The sequence below is a fragment of the Spermophilus citellus genome (assembly GCF_964194105.1).
Source record: "Spermophilus citellus genome assembly, chromosome: 1".
In the NCBI taxonomy this organism is placed as follows: Eukaryota; Metazoa; Chordata; class Mammalia; order Rodentia; family Sciuridae; genus Spermophilus; species Spermophilus citellus.
Genome location: NC_138182.1, coordinates 165,184,809 through 165,204,875, shown reverse-complemented (window position 1 = coordinate 165,204,875; position 20,067 = coordinate 165,184,809). Strand labels below are relative to the sequence as shown.

Sequence of the window (20,067 nt, the reverse complement as noted above, 5' to 3'; positions counted from 1 at the left end):
AAAAACTATTCATATTTTATGTAAAGGCTATTTGATGCACTATTAAGGAAAAACATTTAAAGTCAGTCACTGATCTCTCTGAATTTATTATATCTGACCTAAGATTTGGCCCATTTATAAAGTACACATAGGCAGCCATACAATAGGGAGGAGGGAAATAATCTGCCTTTATAAACTGTAAGCACAAAATAGAAAATTTTTTCACATTGGGTATGAGTCTAAGTAGTATATATGTTCATTATATATATATATATATATATATGTATATACATACAGATAGGAAATAAATGAGATGAGAAAGAGAGAAGTGAGGATTTTAAAAATTATGTTATACAAGAATATGAGTTAATTTAAAGCACACAATGCTTAGCATACAGTAAGTGTCAACAGCTACTGGACCATCAAGAAATCCACATGCCAAATGGTACCCACTTGCAGAGCCACTTTGCTGCACACCTCTGGGAGACATCATTGGCCTTGCAGTCAATGTAAAATGCACCCTCCACTTAACTAGAACACAGCCTGCATGGCCAAAACACTGAAGCCTTGCTAATGTACATGTTCAAAAGTTTCCCAAGTAGGCATCATTCACTTTCCAGAAAAGCAAAGCAGTCTATAAAGGAAAAAGTTAAATAATTTTTCTGTGATCGAATATCCCAAGGTCTATATATGCAATGGATCTAGGTGATTATAATGGAGGGTAGACACTAGAAGGGGGGCAGCATAAAGGATTGTTTCAGAAGCTATATGGAAAGTCTTCCAAATTAGATGCAAAGTTGTCATGCAAATTGATGTGATATGGCATTGCATAAATGCGCTCAGGGTGACTTGTCTAAATCCTTCAGTGTGCATCAGTTTATATTTAAATGACCTTCTGTAAAATTGCTTTCCTTACACTTTCTATACATATTCATGAAGACACACTGTCAGCACTGAAAGATAGCCAAGCAGAAAAGAGAAAAATCCTATTACACTAACAAGACAATTTCCTTGGTTAATGTAATCAGATAGTACAGCTGCACTCCTTGTTAATCTGAATTTAGTTCAAATAACTAAAGAGCTTTATTCACTCTGTGATAAAAATTAGACACTCGCAAATCAAGTTTCTGACAATTCAAATAAATTTATTTTTGTAATAATCATTTAGTGCAGGAGGCCTTTTTAAAATTCACTGAATTGGCATTGGATCAAGACGAAATAAATCTGATTTATAAAAATGCACCTCATCAACGTCTTGCTAGGTTTCCACATAAGTATCATGAGGTGTCTGCTTAGTGATTATGCAATTTTTTACTTTATTTTTTGCTTTACTAGGAAAACTTACCAACCTAATTTGCCAATATACTTTTCAAACCAGATCATGTTAAGCCAGATTAATGCTTAAGACTGAATGACAAGAGGAGACAGAAGGGAAGAAGACTTTAATGCTAATTTGCCTAGGATTATTTTTATTATGAAAAAAGGTGACTGATGATATAAAACAGTGTTTCCCCAAGTGTTCTGATCATGAGACTTACCAAGGATGCATGTTTAAAAGTAGGGATGCCCAGGCCTCAGTCCTGGAGGTTCTGATTCCTGAGACTTACAGGGGGACTCAGGACTGTATATTATGAAAAGAACCCTGAAACATTTTAGGATGAGGCCAATTTGGGAAATCTGTAATATCATGAAAAGAATAGTGGCCTACTCTTATTAATGCTCAAAACCCCAGGTTTCCAGCTCCTCTGTGTCCTCACCCATCTCATTATATCTGAGTAGGTCTAAATGTCCTCAGTTGTAAAAAGTTAAGAAAAAGCAACAAAAATAAGAAGAGTTTGATTGAATCCACAAACTTCATGAAGACTGGTGGATTCCACTCACTGTTCTATCCTCTGCACCTAGTCTGCTGCCTGGCGCAAAGCAACCTCCCTTGATGTTTGTTGACCACATGACTATTTAGTTGAACTGCAAGGTTTCTGTTAGCTTTAAAATAAACAATAAAACAATTCATTTGTTCCACTATTTACAAATTATTAATTACTCTCAGAATAAAAGAATGTATCAACTGAAAAAAGACCCCTACCCTTTCGTCAGGTGGCGAGGTTGCTCGTGCCTGGTGACCAAGTCAAGGATGTGACTTGGGTAATTTCACCTCTTATCTTCCTGTCAAGGTTGTATACTTAATAGTGATGGAGGCAGTTAGCACACTGTTTGGCTCACAGTAGATGTTCCATAAAAGTAAGCTGAATCTGGGCAACCCAGCAAATTCCATATAAAACAATGCCAAAGAATAAGTGTTCTTGCTGTGTGGACATAAGTTCTGATTTTTAGGATTTTTGTTACTTTTATCCTAAAACATACTGTGAAGTAAAAAGTTCAGAATTGTTAGAAGTCTTCGCAAGCACATGTGTATAGTGCAGAAACAAGTGTTTTTGAAACTAATTGTGAAGGAAAATTAAATCCTGAAAACTCTATTATAACATTTCAAACTTATTACAAAAGCAAAAGCTTTTATTTCTTTTTAAAGAGTTTATTAAATTACACATATAAATACTTCCTTTCATCATGTATCTAATATAACTTAGAGGAGTGATTCTCAAAGGGTGGTCCCAATCTCAGCTGTACCAACATCATGTGGGACCTATTACACATGCAAATTCTTGAACCCTGTCCCAGACCGAATGAAACAGAAACTCTGGGTGGGGAGGCTGCAAAATCTATGGAGGAACAAGTTCTCTGGGTGATTCTGATGCACAGAAAATATGAGAACCACTGACTTAGAATTAACAAGATAGTCAAAAAATGAGTTCAAAGGAAGTTGAATTCAACTTCCTATACTATGATGTATTAGAACTGAAAAGGCCACATCACGTTCCTAGTTAACTACTTACAAACATACAAAAAACTTTTTTTTTTTTTTGTATATGAACTCAACTTTCCTCTCTCTGGAAAAAAAAATCTTGAAATACTAATTCTGGAATTAAAAATGTAAACCACCACTTTTAGAATATTCAAGTCCTAATTTTTCAATTTTACAAATAAAATGCAAATGTGTAATTATATTACCAAGCATTAGCAAATTTAGTTTTAATTGTTGAATTTTTTAAAAAATGAGTACACAGTTAAAAGACACAGAGGCTGTTTTTCTTCTAGTCCAAATGGCAATTCTGATTTAGAATTAGTGATGCCTAAGATTACAAGGATAACTAGACATGACGAATTTATGATTCTATGTTCTATGTAAGGCAAACCTCTCAGCAGCAGAGTTCTGAAAATCTTTAAAACTGTGTGCTCTCAGATATGAATAAAGAGGGAGGGATTTTTAATTTGAAGGCAGCATTGAAATGGGGGTGTTGGGGAGAGATTGTGATCCATCCACTGTCACATTCTTCCATTCCGAGCTAAAAAATGAGAGAAGACTAAAGCTTATAGAATCATTGCCCGGCGAACACTCTTCCGCAGCTTGAGAGAACTCTAGTCTTAAGGATGTTTGTTGAGAGCCACAGCCAAAGGGGCCCCAGCAAACTTCCAGCTGCCACAAACTCCAGCTGCCGGCTGATGATTGGCTCACAGCGGCCCCAGCAACATCTAGCTGATTGGCTCCTCTGCGGTGATGTTCATTGGGCTGTTTCCCTGCCCTTCAGACTGCCAGCTGATGATTGGCTCACAGCGGCCCCAGCAACATCTAGCTGATTGGCTCCTCCACGGAGCTGCTCATTGGGGGACTTCTTTGGCTCCGCCCACACGACCCAGCCAATCAGCCTCAAGAACAGGAGGATTGTGGGAGGTGGTGAGGGTTGTGTGGGGGTGAGAGGCATGTGGGAAGCCGGTGGTGGCAGTTGGGCTCTGAGGGGTTTTTCCTGAGGAGCGGTTGTGTTTGGTGTTTTTAGTTCTAAAAATAAAGTTAGTTTCTTTTGACAAGTTGCTCCTGAATTGTGCCCAGCCAGACTGCGGCAGATGTTTTTCCAACATTTTGCGCAAACCCCAACATTTATCCAAAAGAAAAAGGTTGACTTAAAAGAAGAAACAAATCAGTCCAGAAGAGCTCAACAGCTCCTAGTCAGGAACATTAAATGGCAGAGAGCTGATGACCTCTCCAGATTCGGTGACAATGGCATCATAAACCCACCGTCGGTTGCAGCGGCACTCAGGCCCACACTTGTTGGAGTTACATTTGGGGCAGGGGTAAAAGCAGCCCAGGCAGTTCTTCTCTAGGCAGTCACACAGGTCAGCGTCATTACAAATTAGCCTGCCACTTTTGTCATACTTCTTCATAACTCTATAAGAAAAGAATGACATTCATATGAGAGCACAATTGTCCTCAACATGGAGAATAAATTATTGTGCTGTGACTTCATATACACAATCCTTTCAGTCTGAGTGAACAGCACTTGGAAATGACCCAGAAACACTCCAGAACAGTAGGTGGCAGTGACGTCATGGGAATTTCAGTCAATATGTGATTGAACCATTTCCAGTGCAGCCAGCTTGTCATGGAGAGTAACTCTTCATTTTCCCAGCATTGCCAGGGAACATAATAATCCTCAAAGAATTATGAGGAATAAGCTGACTAACACTTCTTTCTGTGTTACAATTTTTTCTTTAAAATTTAACTATTCTTGATGGAATTTACCCTAATAGATGATACTCTTCTTTCTGATATTTTTGCAATTACATTTTTTAATGACTCAAAATGAGAACTATCAGTGAGTACGTCATAATCATTTAAATAAGAAAACTCTGCCACTGACATTCTACAGGTGCCACTTCTTTCCTTTCTGATGTCTTTTACCCAGTGGGAAGGGAGAATGCAGGTGGCAGAGATGATAGGACACCACATCATAGGTTCTGAGTGAAGGCAAGGTACTCTGTACCACGAAGACCACCAGAGTCCCCACCCTGCTGTAGATTCCCATGCTTTCTGTCAGTAACTGCAACATGGCCAAGGGGCAGAGACTTTCATAAGAATTTCACCATCCCCTCCAAACCAAATCATTTTGAAATATGTAATTCCAACCAAGCTAATGGAAAAAAGCCTTAGATAACAAAAACACCTCTATACGACTCAGATCCATTATTAGCAGTTGAAGTCCAAAAGGCTGGCCCTTCATTGGTGTGGTCAAATTATGTACCTGTGTACCCTTTGTCTCCAAGCTGGCAAAACACCTGGCCTCTTCATCTTCAGTGAGGTAATATAGCTCCACCCTGTCCCCCTTTCCTAATAAAGCATGGGTACTTGCTGCATGATGTAACACTTCCGCAGGGTTGTCTGAGGAGGATTTTCATCTAAGGTATGAGACCCTTCCCAAGCCCCACAGGAAATTCATACAAAGAGATGTAAATTTTATTATAGAACTGATAGTGAGTGGGTGGTCCTAAAACAAACGGAGAGTGTCTGTCCTTTCCTTGCTTTGCCTGAACTTAACACTCCCTAGCCTTTAATCAGAAATCAAAATGATTTTATGGTTTCCTGCCCATATGATACAATCTCTCATAAAATTCTCAACTACCCTACATATAAAAGTGTCTAAAATACACAGGCTCTATGGATAGATAATTATACCTTTGAAGTCCTCCTCAGGTACTACTCATTACATTTCTCTATGACCACTCCAACAGGAACTGCACCTTGATAGAAAGATCATGTCCTTTTTTAAACTTTTAGTTAAGCAATGTATGGATGTATCCCCAAGCATACTGAGATATTCTTCTGTAATTTTCCTTTTTATCCTACTCCATGATGTCAGATTCTTCCATGATGGTACAGATTAGCTTTATTCAGATATTTTTACTGCTACATGTAGCCTGCTCTATGAATATAGCACAGGTCATTTATATTTTCCACTACTGAACGTCATTTGAATTATTTATGCTTTGTTTTTGCTGTTACATTGCTGCCATGAAACTTCTTGAACATGTCTCCCCTTATACGTAATAAGACTTTGCCAGAATATATACCAAGGAATGAGAATGAGAATCATAAGACACATAGGAAATGCCAAGATGTTTTTAAATAGTGGTTGTACCATTTAACATTCAATTCATGCCCCAAAGCTTCATCAACTTTGATATCATCATACTAAACTCTGCCTATCTGGAATACCTGGCCCTTCTCCAGAAGGTACTGATGAGGTTTAGTATCCACATTAGCTTTATCTTCTGTGAAATGTTGGTTCACTATTTTCTTTATTTTTCTATTATGATGTTTATCTTCGTCTTATAAGAGTCTTTAAATATTTTAGATTCTGATTTCTAACTTTTTCCACTTTGTGATTTTTCTTTTGCTGTTTTAAGGGCATTTTTAATGAGTATATGTTATTAATTTTTAAAAATATATATGTATTTTTTTAGTTGTCAATGGACCTTTATTTAATTTATTTATTTGTATATGGTGCTGAGAATCAAACCAGTCACACATGCCTGGCAAGCGCTCTACCACAACTCCAGCCCCATGTTATTAATTTTAATGCAGTTGAACTTATCAATTTTTCTTTTTGGTTTGCTTAATGTGTGTGTGTGTGTGTGTGTGTGTGTGTGTGTGTGTGTGTAGTGAGGATTGAACCAAGGGCCTCCTTAATACTAGGTAAGCTCTCTACTGAGCTACACACCCAACTAGTTTCTACTTCTGATACACTAGCAATCTTAATGATAGTACTGCGCCCATTTAATATTCCAAATTCATTCCCTTGGTGACATTATTTCTCCTTCTAAGGATGCATCTTTGTTACTTTTAATCACATTTCCTACTAAGCTATTACTATAGTACAGGGATTTTTTATTTTCAATTGATTTCTTGTTTCAGATTATATTTGCTAACTTCCAGGAATATGGAGTACTATTTTAATTTAGATATTTTTAAGTCATAGAAGAGGCAATCTAATTAAAATCAAGGAGAAACGGAGAGTTTTATTTCTATTAGTATAATAATAATAATTGTCATCATCATCATCAGGTACTGTAGATTTAACCCAGGGCACTTTACCACTGAGCCACATCCCTAGCCCTTTTTATTTTTTATTTTTGGACAGGGTCTCACTAAGCTGCTTAGGGCCTCGCTAAGTTGCTGAGGCTAGCCTCGAACTTGTAATTCTCCTGCCTCAGGCTCCAGAGTTGCTGTGAATACAGGAATGCGCCACCATACCAGGAGAGACCTTGAAAATTTTATAAACCCACTAATAAAATAGAATGAGATATGGGCTTACTTGTGTTTCACAGAAAAATATTCATTCATCTTTGACATCCGGGCTTTCTTCTTCTGCTGCCTTGTTTCCGGGTTGAAGTCTGCTACCTGTGGTCCAGGGTTTTGAAATGCCAAGCATTTTAGCTGCCTTTCTATTTGTTGCTGAGAAACAAACAAACAAAAATGCTTTAGTAGTAGGAATTAGATCATTCGTTTTGCATTTTCAAAAGAACTTTCTGTAACTTTAATCATAATGGCATGAAAGTATATTTGTTTTATGTAGAAAACCCAAAGAATTTGACCTGATTACATTTCAAAGATGATATAAATAGTCTCCAATTAGGTATTGTTTCCAAATAAATACATAATACAAAACTTACATAATAAAAATGTAGAAAAAAGAATCATGGGGAAACACAAAACTTCTTTTTACATGAAAAACCACAGTCAGCTTCATCTAAGGGACCCTTCCCAAGCCCCACAGGAAATTCATACAAAGAGATGTAAATTTTATTATAGACTGATAGTGAGCAGGTGGTCCTTTCCAAATAGGATGAAGATGAATATCAGAAATAGCATTTTTCTGATGGATAAGGATGAAGGAATAATGGTCCAATGGTCCTTCCTCAGCTGTGAGCAGAAGATGTCTATGTAAAGTCTCAAACCAATGAGGACCCACAGTATGCTCAGCCCTACCCTCCAGGTCTGGGATGAGTTTTAGGTCTGCCTGTTCTGGGACTGTGGACATCACTAGGCCTTCACGTGAGAGCGCAGCCACCTGGAGGATCCACTCTTAGTCAAAGCCAGATTTGAATGGAAATATCTTGCTAGAATTATTTTCTAGGGTGTTAGGGGAAATTTTCGGAAGTTTTTTTTGGGGGGGTTGTAATTAGAAATTAAATGAGGCCTAATTGGGAAGAAAGCAATCAAATACTGATGACTTAAAAAAAAAAACATGCAGCACACATATCACAAGGGAAGGGAACGCTCTCTTGAAGGATTTTAGGAGAAAGTAATCTGGGTATCCCAAACATGTAGGCTGGCATATACTTGGAAACACTAAACATGGAGACAAAAGGACAGTTTCATTGTAACATGAGTAACAGGATCTCATAGGCTCTCCTACAATTTATTTAATATAATAGTTTAGGCAATCTAAAATAATATGTTTCTTTGAAATTTTCATCTTAGTTGTGTATATATGGGTTTGTTTTACAGATCTGAGCTTATGTAACAGCTCTGCACTTAGGTATAGCTACAAAACAGGTAACACCTAGTACTTTCTAAGTACTAGGTGCTTAGCTCTTGCAAGCTCTGCTGCTTGCCCGTGGTGTGCCTTGAGCAAGTTCCTACTTCACTAAGCCTCAGTTTCCCATTTTTTTAAAATGGGGCCAATAGTAGTATCTTGTGATAAGAATTAGATGAGTCAATATATACAAACTTTAGAACCATGACACAATGAGACCAAAATAGGGGTTTGTTCAATTAAAATACTTGAGTATATTTTTTTTCAAGCATTCTACTCTGAGGGTGAGATTTTATTGCATACAAAGAACATTGGAATAAAAATGAAGGAACATGAGAGGCAAAGAGGACATGTCAGGTGAAACCAGTCCAACAGCTGGCACAGAGACCCATCTGGTGGAGTCCTGACTGAACCGACCTTTGCACTAAGTCCACCAGCATCTCAGAGATCCCCAAGTTTGGAACTCACCAAACAATATGGAATCATAAAATCCATGTATCATACCAATTGCTTCTGTCCAATTTGACAGATTTTCTCTGGAGAACTTCGATCTGTGGGTCTCTCTCGAGTGGAATTATTTTTATCTGATTTCTCAGTCATTTCTGATCACTAAAAAGAGTAACTGAAAAGAAGCAAAAACATTAATGTCATATATCCCCAGTAACTTTTTGAAAATCTCATCTCTTCCCAGGGTTTCAGCTGTCACCTCTTCAGTCATCATTCCCAGGCTATCTTTAAAAGCCTTGACCCCCTCCAACAAGTTTTCTGACAAATTTCCTGTGTAATTGGGCTAAATGGGAGGTGAGGGGTTTTCATAATACCCAGTTGATAAAATGCCTGTAGTTTGCTTCAAAATGCTTCAGTATACATACCATATTCAATATATATGCAGGGTGTGTGTGTGTGTGTGTGTGTGTGGGTGGGTGGGTGGGTGTGTGACTTCTGTGTGACTGAGGTATAGCCCACACATTGCTGATGCTGAATGCATAGTGCAGTGTTCGTCTGCTGTGCTCTATCAGGAAACACCATGCTCCAGAGGTCTCCACAAGCCCTGCCATTCTCCCTACTTACCATCAGCTACCATGCCGACTACCAGGTGCTATTTCTCCCAAAGGAACCGAAGAGTTATGCTCTACTATGTTGACATGGGTCATTTGGCATCACATCTCTCCCAGACAGCTGGAAATTCCATTTCTATCACTGGACCTCATTCTCTTTGAGTCAAGGGACAACACCTTTGTCTATATCCTCTGTATCCCACTTTCTAATTCCCAACATTAGGCTAGGAAGGAATGTTGATATTTCTTTTCTGATAGTCCTAACACTGGTTCTTCCTTTCCAGTCTCTATTGAGTAGTCTACCCTGATGATAATAGTAGCAGCAGCAGTGGTAGTAGTGGCATTACATTACCCTTGACTAAGGTGACCTCAAGCTTCACTAAATTTTAGACAGATTTCTTCCTGATAATAGAACCTTGACCTCCTTTTCCTTTAGAAGCATTTACTTAAGAAAATGTGCAATTATGAACTCTTTCTTTTTCCCTTTGGATTGTAAATCTTCTCCCATTTTATGTCATTTTATAACCCGTGTCTGTCTTTCTCAAGTACCTGGAAACTATCCCTTTGAAATTGAATCAAGGAAGATAGTGCCCCTTTCTCCCCTGTCTCCATCAGAGGATGGGAGTCTAATTTTGACTAGGTACTAATTAGCAAACACAAGTAACCTTGCCACAAAGACATTTGCAAAATAATACAATGTACTTGATGCATCCCATTGTCCAATAAACCCCTTTCTGTCTTCCATTTCTTTTCAAGTAGTTGATCTCAGCCCTTGAGAACCCACCACCCTCTGTTTCAGTGGAGTTAAGTTCATACTGAGTTCTGGTCTCAGTCCTTTATTATGACAGCTGCGAATAGTCTTCCTTGCCTATTTAAAAATTATACTTTGTCCAGAGTAATTTTTACTTTGACACTACCACATGCAAGTTTTCAGATCTGATCAAACATTCCTGTTAAGTATTTTTCAAACTGTTAGAAGATAAAATCATATGAAGCTGTTTTAAAAATCATAATTTCCTTGATGAATCCCAGACTTACTTGGGCTATCATTTTCAGGGGTAATCTGTATCATTATAGGCTCTCCAGGCAAATTCCATCTTTAGGTAGTTATGGGAAACATTAGGATAGGGAAAGTAAGTATAATTTTATCTACCCAGTCTTGCCATTTGATCCTAAAACTATTGTCCACACTTTCTTCCTGCCCCTAATTCATCAAATACATTCTGGTCATGTTAACATTCCTTAAACAGAAATTTATTTGTCTTCCTATTAAAAGACTGCAATGATTCCTCTTTGCCAATAATATCCCACCATCACTGGTGTATATTAGCCAATGTCTATCAAAGTGTTCTATACCCTACCTGCCTGAGCTCATCACTGCACATACTTATACTTGGGCTAACAGCTACCTGACTTCACTGCACCCATTAGCATCTCTCCACCTCTTACTTATCTGAATCTTTCAACTTCAAACTTTGGCCCTCTGCCTCCTAAGAGGCCATTGCTTATCCATGAATCTCTCTTTTAGACTCCGTGTGGAACTTTTCAAGAACATATCCAAAAAGGGGTCCCAAACCTTCTAGTTTCTTCACATAACATTTTTTCTCCTCATTGGAAATATTATGAGCATCTTTGTAAGCAAGAACTTTTCCTGAAATGGTCTGGGATTTAACTGCACTCCATTAAATGAGTATCTTATGCAAACCCTCTGCCCAAGGCACTTTAAGTCCTTTGTAAAAAGATATGAGGAGAAAATTTGCTACTTTGCATTTCAAATAATGCAAAAAAATTATAATATAATTTCACCGGGTACTGAAATGTAATTAGATTTTATTGTGAGCCCAAAATATTGGTCTTAGGAAAAGTAATTAAAAGGTTCAGAATTCTCTCTTTTCCCTTGTTTGGTATTCCTAAAGCAGAGATTTTTAACTGGACAATACAGGTGGTCCTTGAACTTGGATAAGTAAAAAAAAGACATATTTGTTTCCATTAATCCGTAAGTGAAATTCTGGCATTTCCATCTATGATAATGTAAACAACATGCCTCAGTAGTGTTAGAAGTATCTGTGACCTTGTTGAGTAAGAAACCATAGATTTTATCAGTCAATTAGAGTTGCTATGTATATACAAATTTTCATTAATGTTTATTACTTATTTAAAATTATTTCATGAGCTTTGTAATGTTTTGAACAACCAATAAAAAAAGAGAAAAAAAATAAAATTATTATAGTTCTTAGACTTGATATTAGATCTTATTGTTTGGCTATTAATTAAGTGCATGTTATTATCATAACATTTTGATAAGTGTATTTTAAGCTAATTAGTTTCCTTTGTAATCTTACAGACTTTATATTATATCATTAAAAATATCATTCTGGGAAATAATCCATATATGTCACTGTTAACCTAAGGAGTCCACAATACAAAAAGAAGATTCAGAGTCCCTGCCAAGGGGCAGTGTAATCGACTGCCATCATCTCCACTGCTATTGGTGATGAAAATGACATTTCCCAGCTCAGGGTCATTCAGGCTGTGGAAGATGCTCATCTCCAAGCACATGACTGGAGGCCATGTAGCATATCCTGAGTTACTGAATTTGACAGGGATGCAAAGAATGTGAAATCAGTTTGACAAACTCTCAATTTTTCCCTAACATTTTGTCAGATTGCTTTTAAATGATAAAAAATAAGGTCCAACACAAAGAAAGGAGGCTCCCCCAAGTGGCCCATTCCTAACTCCTAGCACACAGACTCCTAGAGGAGCTAGTCTAAGAGTGGTCCTAAAATAAAGCAATTAGGTATCCATGTGGGGAAAGAGAACACGTAGCCAGAATGGAAATCATCTGCTTCACTAAGTACATTGAGTAGGTTAGCTTTCATTTTTCTTCACAAAAATACAATCTTCCTGGCCAAGACTGATGGTACATCACTATAATCCTAGCATATTGGGAGGCTGATTCAGAAGGATCAGAAGTTCAAAGCCAGCCTCAACAACTTAGGCCCTAAGCAGCTTAGTGAGACCCTGTCTCTAAATAAATACAAACTAGGACTAGGGACTTAACTCAGTGGTTAAGCACTGCAGGGTTCAATCCCTGGAATTAACAAAAGAATAAAGAGGAGGAGGAAGGGGAGAAGGAGGAGGAGGAGGAGGAGAAAAGAAAGCAAGCAAGCTAAAGGAAAGAGTTCCTAAGGAAAGAGTTCCTCAGTCTACATTTGGACACAAGCCCCTTTCTCCACCATGAGCAGGAACCTGAGTAGCTCTGGAGACATGTTGGTTGTTACATTCAGCTTGATCTACAGACAGTGCTAAGAGCCATAGCCAAGTAGTAATGATGCATGGCATTTTTGGTTGAAAGGTGATGCCAGCAAGCCATTGAGATGATATGATTATGTTAAGATCTGCATTCAAATAGATATTAGACCCCTGCTGTCCACCTTGGCCTGCTAGGGACTCCTGGAGAGTTCCCATTGGTTGGGAAAGTGCGGTAGGAGGGAATTCCGGTAGGAGGGAATTCCTGTTTGTGTGTGTGTCCGGGAAGAACGCCACGTGTGTGGGTAGGCATATTTCCCTGGAGCATACAGGGCATTGGCGGGAGTTTCAAAATAAAGTTTGTTCCTGTTTGAGTGGCTCGTGATTTTGTGCCCAGCCAGACTTCGGCAAGTCAGTTCCCTTTTTATATGCAAGTTCCTGCTTCCAGTAGGTCTTCAGCTTTCTTACACCTTTCTCTATCCCCAGCAAGCCCAAAGCTAGTACATAGACAGTGTTCAATGTCATGTGATATTATGCTTATGGTACATGCTACATGCCAAACACTTTATTGAACTTCCTACATATATTCCTTCACTGAATTTTCACAACAATCTGTGAAATAAATAGTAGATATTATTTTTCCTATTTAACACATGAGAAATTGAGACCCCAAAAGATTATTTAGGTCACATAGTCACTAGTAGGGTACATGAGTTTGTCATATAGACTTGTCTGACCCCAAATACTATGGTGTTTTCAGAATATTACACTGATTTAAGGTTTGATGATGATCACCATCTCTACATATGATGTTGCTGAGGGAGCAATTGTAATTGATGTCAGCCACACAGAAACTTTTCAAAAAGAAGCATGGGAAGGGACTGGGGAGGAGGCACTGCGGACACCTCTAGTTACTCCCTTCCCCTCTTCTGCAGCAGCACACATCTAGGAGAAAATGCTGGGCAAAGGTTTGCATCTCAGCCACATGAACCACATCTGACTTCAGGGTTAGGTTCTGAAGTCCAAATAAAAGAAAGTCACTTTTACAGTCACCTTGGGCAGCTTTAACAGAAAACTATAAATTGGGTAGCTTAAGCACAGACAGCTCTGGAAGTTGGGAAGTTCCAGAGCAAGGGGCTGACTTATTTGATTTTGGTAAGAGCTCTCTTCCACCTTCGTTCTAAGTCCATTCATGGCCTTTAATTGGTGTATGGAGAGACAGTGATGGGTAGGAGCTTTGCCTTGTGCTTCCTATAAGGTCATTCATTAATCCTACCAGGTTAGGTAGGATTACCTACCTACCTACCCTATAACTTCTTTTTTTAATATTTTTTCTAATTGTTGATGAACATTTATTTTATTTATTTAACGGTGGTGCTGAGAATTGAACCCAGCACCTCACATATGCTCGGCAAGTACTCTACCATTGAGCTACATCTTCAGTCCATACCCTATGATTTCTTTATTTCCTAAAGGCCTTATCTCCAAATCTAGTCACATTGGAGTAAGGTTGCCATCCTGTAGATTAAGGGCAAGGCACAAATAGGTCCATGGCAGTCATAAATACTTAAATGACTCTCTAAAATTCCTTCTAAAAAGTGCCATGCTTTTGAAATAGCTCTCCACAGCCAGACATTTCTTCAGGGACGGAATAGATTGTTGTTTCTTAGGTGGAGCATGAGATAAAGTAGTTGGCTTATGCATAGGAGCCATGATGACTAAATTATCTATGATGGAGAGATGATATTTACCTTTAAGCCTCAGAATTACACAGCCTGGCAACTTGTACTCTTTGTGCAAGATTCAGGAACAAGACCAGAGGAAAGCAGACCAGATCATTTCTATCCCAACCCTCACTGTGAGGCACAGACCATCAAGGGAACACCAGGCAACCTAACTCACACTTTAATCACTTACACTCATCTTTAGGGCACCCTGGCATGTACAGTTGATTTTATGTAAACTGTGTCTTGAGTAGGATGAAATGAGTAGCCCTCCATCATAACCCCTAAGAACACTACCAAATTACCAAAACAAGGAAGGTATCCAGCTTATCTCTGGCCCAAAAATTGGCCTCTATTTTTATTCAGGAGCAGATAAAGTCATTTATTCAGAGACACTATGTGTAAAACATCTCTGGAAAACTATTTAGAAACAAGATACACAGACATTCATAGCAGACAAAAGCATCAAGCTATTTTAATCTCATTCTGTCTCTACCCTTAGTTCCTGTAGTTGCTAAAAAGATGGGTCACTGAGATAATTGACAGCCGAGGAGTCAAATCCCACTGGGGTGTATTTGGTAGAGACACAACACTGTGCAGGTAGCCAATTAAGTCCTTGCTGCTCCCTCCCAGCTGCATCAGCTGTTTTCTAAGCCACAAGATTGCTCAATGACCTCTAAAAGAAAAAACTCTCCATTGCCATTTGTCCACAAAAATTTAAAGTAATTTTATCTAATCTTTCGAGTGTGTTGTTGGATGAATAAGTTTAATGCTTTAGAAACAACTGTTTACAATAGCCATAGATTCCTAGAAACACTGTTAGAGCTGTATTTTCCTGTACTCTACATACTACACACACACACACACACACACACACACACACTCTCTTACAAACACATCTGTGGCTCAATATAAAATAATGTAAAAACACAGATGGTTTATTTTAAATAATTTGAAAGTACTCTTAGCAGAGAAATTGATAACCTGAAGAACACAATAGGACCATGCAGTTTCTATTACTAATGGCTTGATTGCAGCAAGCTAGTATAACTTCAAATCTGGTACCTTCAAGGGTCCTTCTGGGTCAGTTATAGATCCGTTTCTATAGTTCAGGGCCAAACTATGCCTTATTCATAATACGGATGGCTTGAATCATGCACTCAAATTCTTCTTTGCAATTTTAAGGATTATGAACAAAAGAGACCTATCTGTTTACCCTGCCCCACTGATGGAGATGGAGGAGAGGAAGACTCTCTCATGACACCAGAGGATTAGGCCATTTTTAGCATTATCCTGAGAGATGTCTTTGAAAAGTACTCATTCTCAAATACTCAAGTGTGGAAGTTCTTTCTCCTAGATCCCTACCGTGTTCCCATGCTCATTTCTTAGTTTTCATCTTTATTTCATTACAATAAAGGAACAATAAAGGAACCCTAGTCACCTTCCGTTCTTAACCACAACACATTAATCTAACAACATATATGTGAGGTCAGCATTGGGAGGCTTGTTTTACCTCTTCTTTCTCCATCAACCTCAGAGGGCATCAGGTTTAAAATGCATCATTTCAATCGACAGCCGCATTTCTACTGCTCCCTGCTCCTTAGTAAGAGTCACCTGGTAAAGCCGAAGCAGTGGGGTGGTAAAGAGAAAGTGCACATACCTTTAAGTTGGATGAAAAGAAGGAAGGAATACTGCAAAGAAAGAGAAACTGTGCTGCTTTATTTTCTTTGTTTTGCTGGGAAACCATAGAACCCTCAAGGGAAAAACCATAGGGCCTCCAAGGTGCTTCTACAATTTAATGCTTCATAATCATGGTGGGGGAGGGGCGAGTGTGAGCATTAACTCCTTCTTCCACCAGGAGTCAATTCTAGAACGCTTTGGAATCAGTTAATGATAGCTCTTTTCTCTCCAATCTTCCATTCGACATAAGCAATTAATCTAGACCTAAGTTTTGGCCACATGGCTCAATCTCACCTCTGAACTTCAAATGTTTAATATTAACACCAAATTGCCCCTGGACTAGTTTTATATTTCAGTATAAATAGATGTATAAATGTGTAGAAATATCAGATCTGAAAAATCTCCAAACTTTATATGTAAATATAACCAAATTGGATGGTAATTCTTATTGCAAGTACTGTCTATTCAAATAAATCAATTTATATAATTTATAATAAAATCATTCTTCAATACTTTGTTTTATTATTTAAAAAAAAATAAAAATAAATAAATAGCACACTATATACATAATCAGCTAAAAATTATGTCAGGGGAAAAAAAAAACTGTGGTCCCAAGAGAAAACTAAACCATGTTTATAAACTGTGTCTAAGAAATGTATTAATCTCTAAATTACAACCCTCAAAACATTGTCCTCTGCCACCAGGATTCAGATATTGTGTTGTGAGTCATTAAAACCACTTTGCTGTCAGGTTAATACCAGCCCTGTTCATTTGTGAATTATAGGGTAAAAACCACCATTCCATTCCTAATTACTTTTGCTGCAAGGAACAAGGAAAAGAAAATCATCAGTGAAAGGAGCTTGCAATTTGTCTGGCAATGATGCAAAATGTTAAGGTGTTTCCAAAGAGGCAATATCTTTTACTTGAACTTGACATTTATTAAGGCACTTCTATATTTTGGGGTACATTTTAAATAATCAAAAGTGTGTTCCTTCTTGCAAATTAAGCATTAATAAAACTCCAAGCAGGTAAAAATCCTACCAGACTTTTCCATAATCACACTCTACAAAAACATACTCATTGGCCAAGTTTTGGCTTTGTTCTTACATCGTCAGCAGAAGTTACTCTTCACCCATCTGACTCCACAAGATGCTATAAGAACACTGAGAAAGAGGGAACATCAGGGCCAAGTGCAAAAGCTTTTAAAACTAGGTGGAGGAAAATCTGCTAGAGGATAAAAATGGCAACCAACCAAGAAAAGTACCATTAAAAACCTTCTTAAAAATGAAGGTGCCAGGCTGGGGTTGCAGCTCAGTGGTGAGGTGCTCGCCTCGCCTGTGGAGGGCACTGGGTTCAATCCTCAGCACCACATAAAAATAAAATAAAGGTATTGTGTCCATCTACAACTAAAAACATATTTTTTAAAAATGAAGGTGCCACAATAGCTAAACTAGGGAACCAACCTAGAATGTCCTCCAACAGATAAATGGATAAAGAAAATGTGGTACATATACACAATGAAATATTCGTCAGCCATGAAGAAGAATGAAACTATGGCATTTGCAGGTAAATGGAAGGAACTAGAGAATATCATGCTAAGTGAAATAAGCCAATCCCCCAAACCAAAAACCAAATATTTTCTATGATCAATGGATGCTGATCCATAGTCTGGGGTAGGTAAGGATGAATAAAGGAACTTTGGATTGTGCAGAGGGGAGTGAAGGGAGGGGTGGGGCTGCGGAGAGGGGAAGGACAGTAGAATGAGACATTATTACATGTATTATTACATGAATAATTTAGTACATACATTACTCATGTATGATTACACTACTTGTGTGACTCTGCATCTTGTACAGCCAGAGGAATGAAAAGTTGTGCTTCATTTGTGTACAATGTGTCAAAATGCATTCAATTGTTAGGTATTACTAACTAGAACAAAATAAAAAATTAAAAACAAAATGAACATATTGAGTTTCATAAGGACTACCTCTAAATCTGACATGTACCTTTCTCCTTAGAAGACCAATTTCATTTGTTCAATTGCATTGACTCAAATGAATTCAGAAATATATTTTAAATTATCATAATGAAGATGCTAAGCAATAATGGTACTCCACAGTATTCAAAGTTGTAACTTTCTATTATTTTTCAACTTAAATGTCATACAAAATAATTATCCCATGTCATTTACAAACTTCTTAAGCATAACCTTATAGTTTTGAACTATTGATTTAACTGGTGAATCTTCTGAAGAAATTTATAGTGCTATTAAAGATTATAATTTCATTTTAAAAGATAAAATGGTATTCTTCAGAAATAATAATGCCTCATTAAATTTTCTAGTCTAGAATTTATTGCACCTTTGACATGATTTATAGAGAAACTATATATTTTTTCTCTGTAGACATTATCAGGTTTGTTAGAGAATAAGTTGAATTTAATATAAAATTGGTTGTTTTTCAAATAAAGGATTCACATGCTAAAAACTCCTCAGTTTATCTATTAATTCTGAAAGTAAAAATCTTTTGCTTATGAATTGTATTATTTTATCAGTTCATAGCTATCTACATATTAATTTGTAATATACACTGTACTTCAAGTAATCCAACTTATAAACTTATTCATTGTAGTATTGTTTGCAATTGCAAAATACTAGAATGCCCATACATAGGAGAGTGGTTAAATACCTACGGTAAATCCACACATGTACAACAAATAAGGAGTACTATGCAGCTGTGAAAAAAGGAGATACCTATGAAGTGATAGTGATTTCAAAAATGTATTTTAAATAAAAATGCACAGTATAAAGGTATATTTACTGTACTTAGGTTCCTCAACTTATGATAGGGTTATGTCCCAATAAACCAATTGTAAGTTAAGAAATGCACATATGGCTGAGGGTGTTGCTCAGAGGTAGAGCACTTGCCTAGCATGCAAAAGGTCCAGGATTTGATCTTTAGAATTAGAAAAATGCAGGAACTAGACCTAACCTGATGAACATTGCATCTTAATAATAGGGTACATTGTATAGTTTTTTTCTCCTTGGGAACACACAATTGGCTAAAAGTCTTGGCCAGGAATGCTGCTATTCATCATCGCAAGAGAATATGTCACATATCATTAGCCTAGAAAAAACAAAATCCAAGACCTAAAGTAAGCTTTCTATGCAGCTGTGAAAAAAAGGAGATTCCTGTGAAGTGATTGTGATTCCAAAAATATATTTTAAATAAAAATGGCATATCACTTTCCCACCATCATAAAGTTGAAAAATCACAAGTTGAATCATTGTAAGACAGAATTGTCTGTATACTACCCTTATGTAAGAAAGAAGAGGATATAAGAAAATTGCTACTGTGGCCAAATAATTTTAATAAATTTGATATGATGTGGGGTGTTTATTGTGAAATAATTAAAAAGTAACTGGCTTTGAGAGCCATGAGCATCTATAGAGGGCTGCAGTAGAAACATTCTAGTTTTATCTCCTAAATTTTAAAAGTCTTCTTCAGAAGCTATTGAATAGCTCTCACTGGGCTTTTCCAGTTCTCTAACAAGACCCCATATTGTCTGGATCCTATGACTGCAGGCTCACTGTGGGTTTTGTTGGTTAAGCACTATTCTGCTATGAACCTGTACTGAGTTGCTCTTTTCCTAGTGGGGACCCGGGTGTAGGTCCAGAAGTGCATGGCGCTGATCGCCTCAGCTATCACAGTAGCTCTGGAGGTATCAGTTGGTGTGACTGAATCATTCACTCACTTGGCAAGCACTTAAAGACCAATAAGACATGGTTTCTCTCTTCAAAGAACTCTAAGGTCTACTCCTAGGAGATATGTAATCAAATCAGTACAGGATGTGCAATGCAAATGTTCAAGGCACTGCTGGACCAGTGGAGAGCTTAGGACTGGTGGTGGACTCTCCCTGGGAAGACTTGCCAAGTAAGGCTCCCTAGAGGAG

The 20,067-nt window shown here is 37.6% G+C and overlaps 2 protein-coding genes across 2 annotated transcripts in view; both read right to left on the bottom strand.

The window, feature by feature from the left end:
• Nucleotides 1-3,941: 3,941 nt before the first annotated feature.
• On the bottom strand, nt 3,942-9,027 carry ARL14EPL (ARF like GTPase 14 effector protein like). The gene is made up of 3 exons (XM_081287253.1): nt 8,910-9,027; nt 7,182-7,321; nt 3,942-4,258 (listed from the first exon to the last, which is right to left on the bottom strand). The coding sequence occupies exons 1-3, from the start codon at nt 9,003-9,005 to the stop codon at nt 4,036-4,038; spliced, it is 459 nt and encodes a 152-aa protein (XP_081143379.1). The 5' UTR covers nt 9,006-9,027; the 3' UTR covers nt 3,942-4,035.
• LVRN (laeverin) overlaps nt 8,910-20,067 on the bottom strand; it is a 128,387-nt gene continuing 117,229 nt past the window's right edge. The window contains exon 20 of the mRNA XM_081287221.1: nt 8,910-9,027. Coding sequence (XP_081143347.1) covers nt 8,998-9,027 — 30 coding nt within the window. The 3' untranslated portion in view covers nt 8,910-8,997. The remainder of the gene's footprint in view (nt 9,028-20,067) is intronic.

Coding starts and splice junctions, on each gene's coding strand:
- ARL14EPL (XM_081287253.1), bottom strand. CDS start 9,005: ATGACTGAGAAATCAGATAAAAATAATTCCACTCGAGAGAGACCCACA. Junction 7,322..8,909: donor AAATTGGACAGAAGCAATTG/GTATGATACATG, acceptor TTTGTTTCTCAG/CAACAAATAGAAAGGCAGCT. Junction 4,259..7,181: donor TATTTTTCTGTGAAACACAA/GTAAGCCCATAT, acceptor CTTTTCTTATAG/AGTTATGAAGAAGTATGACA.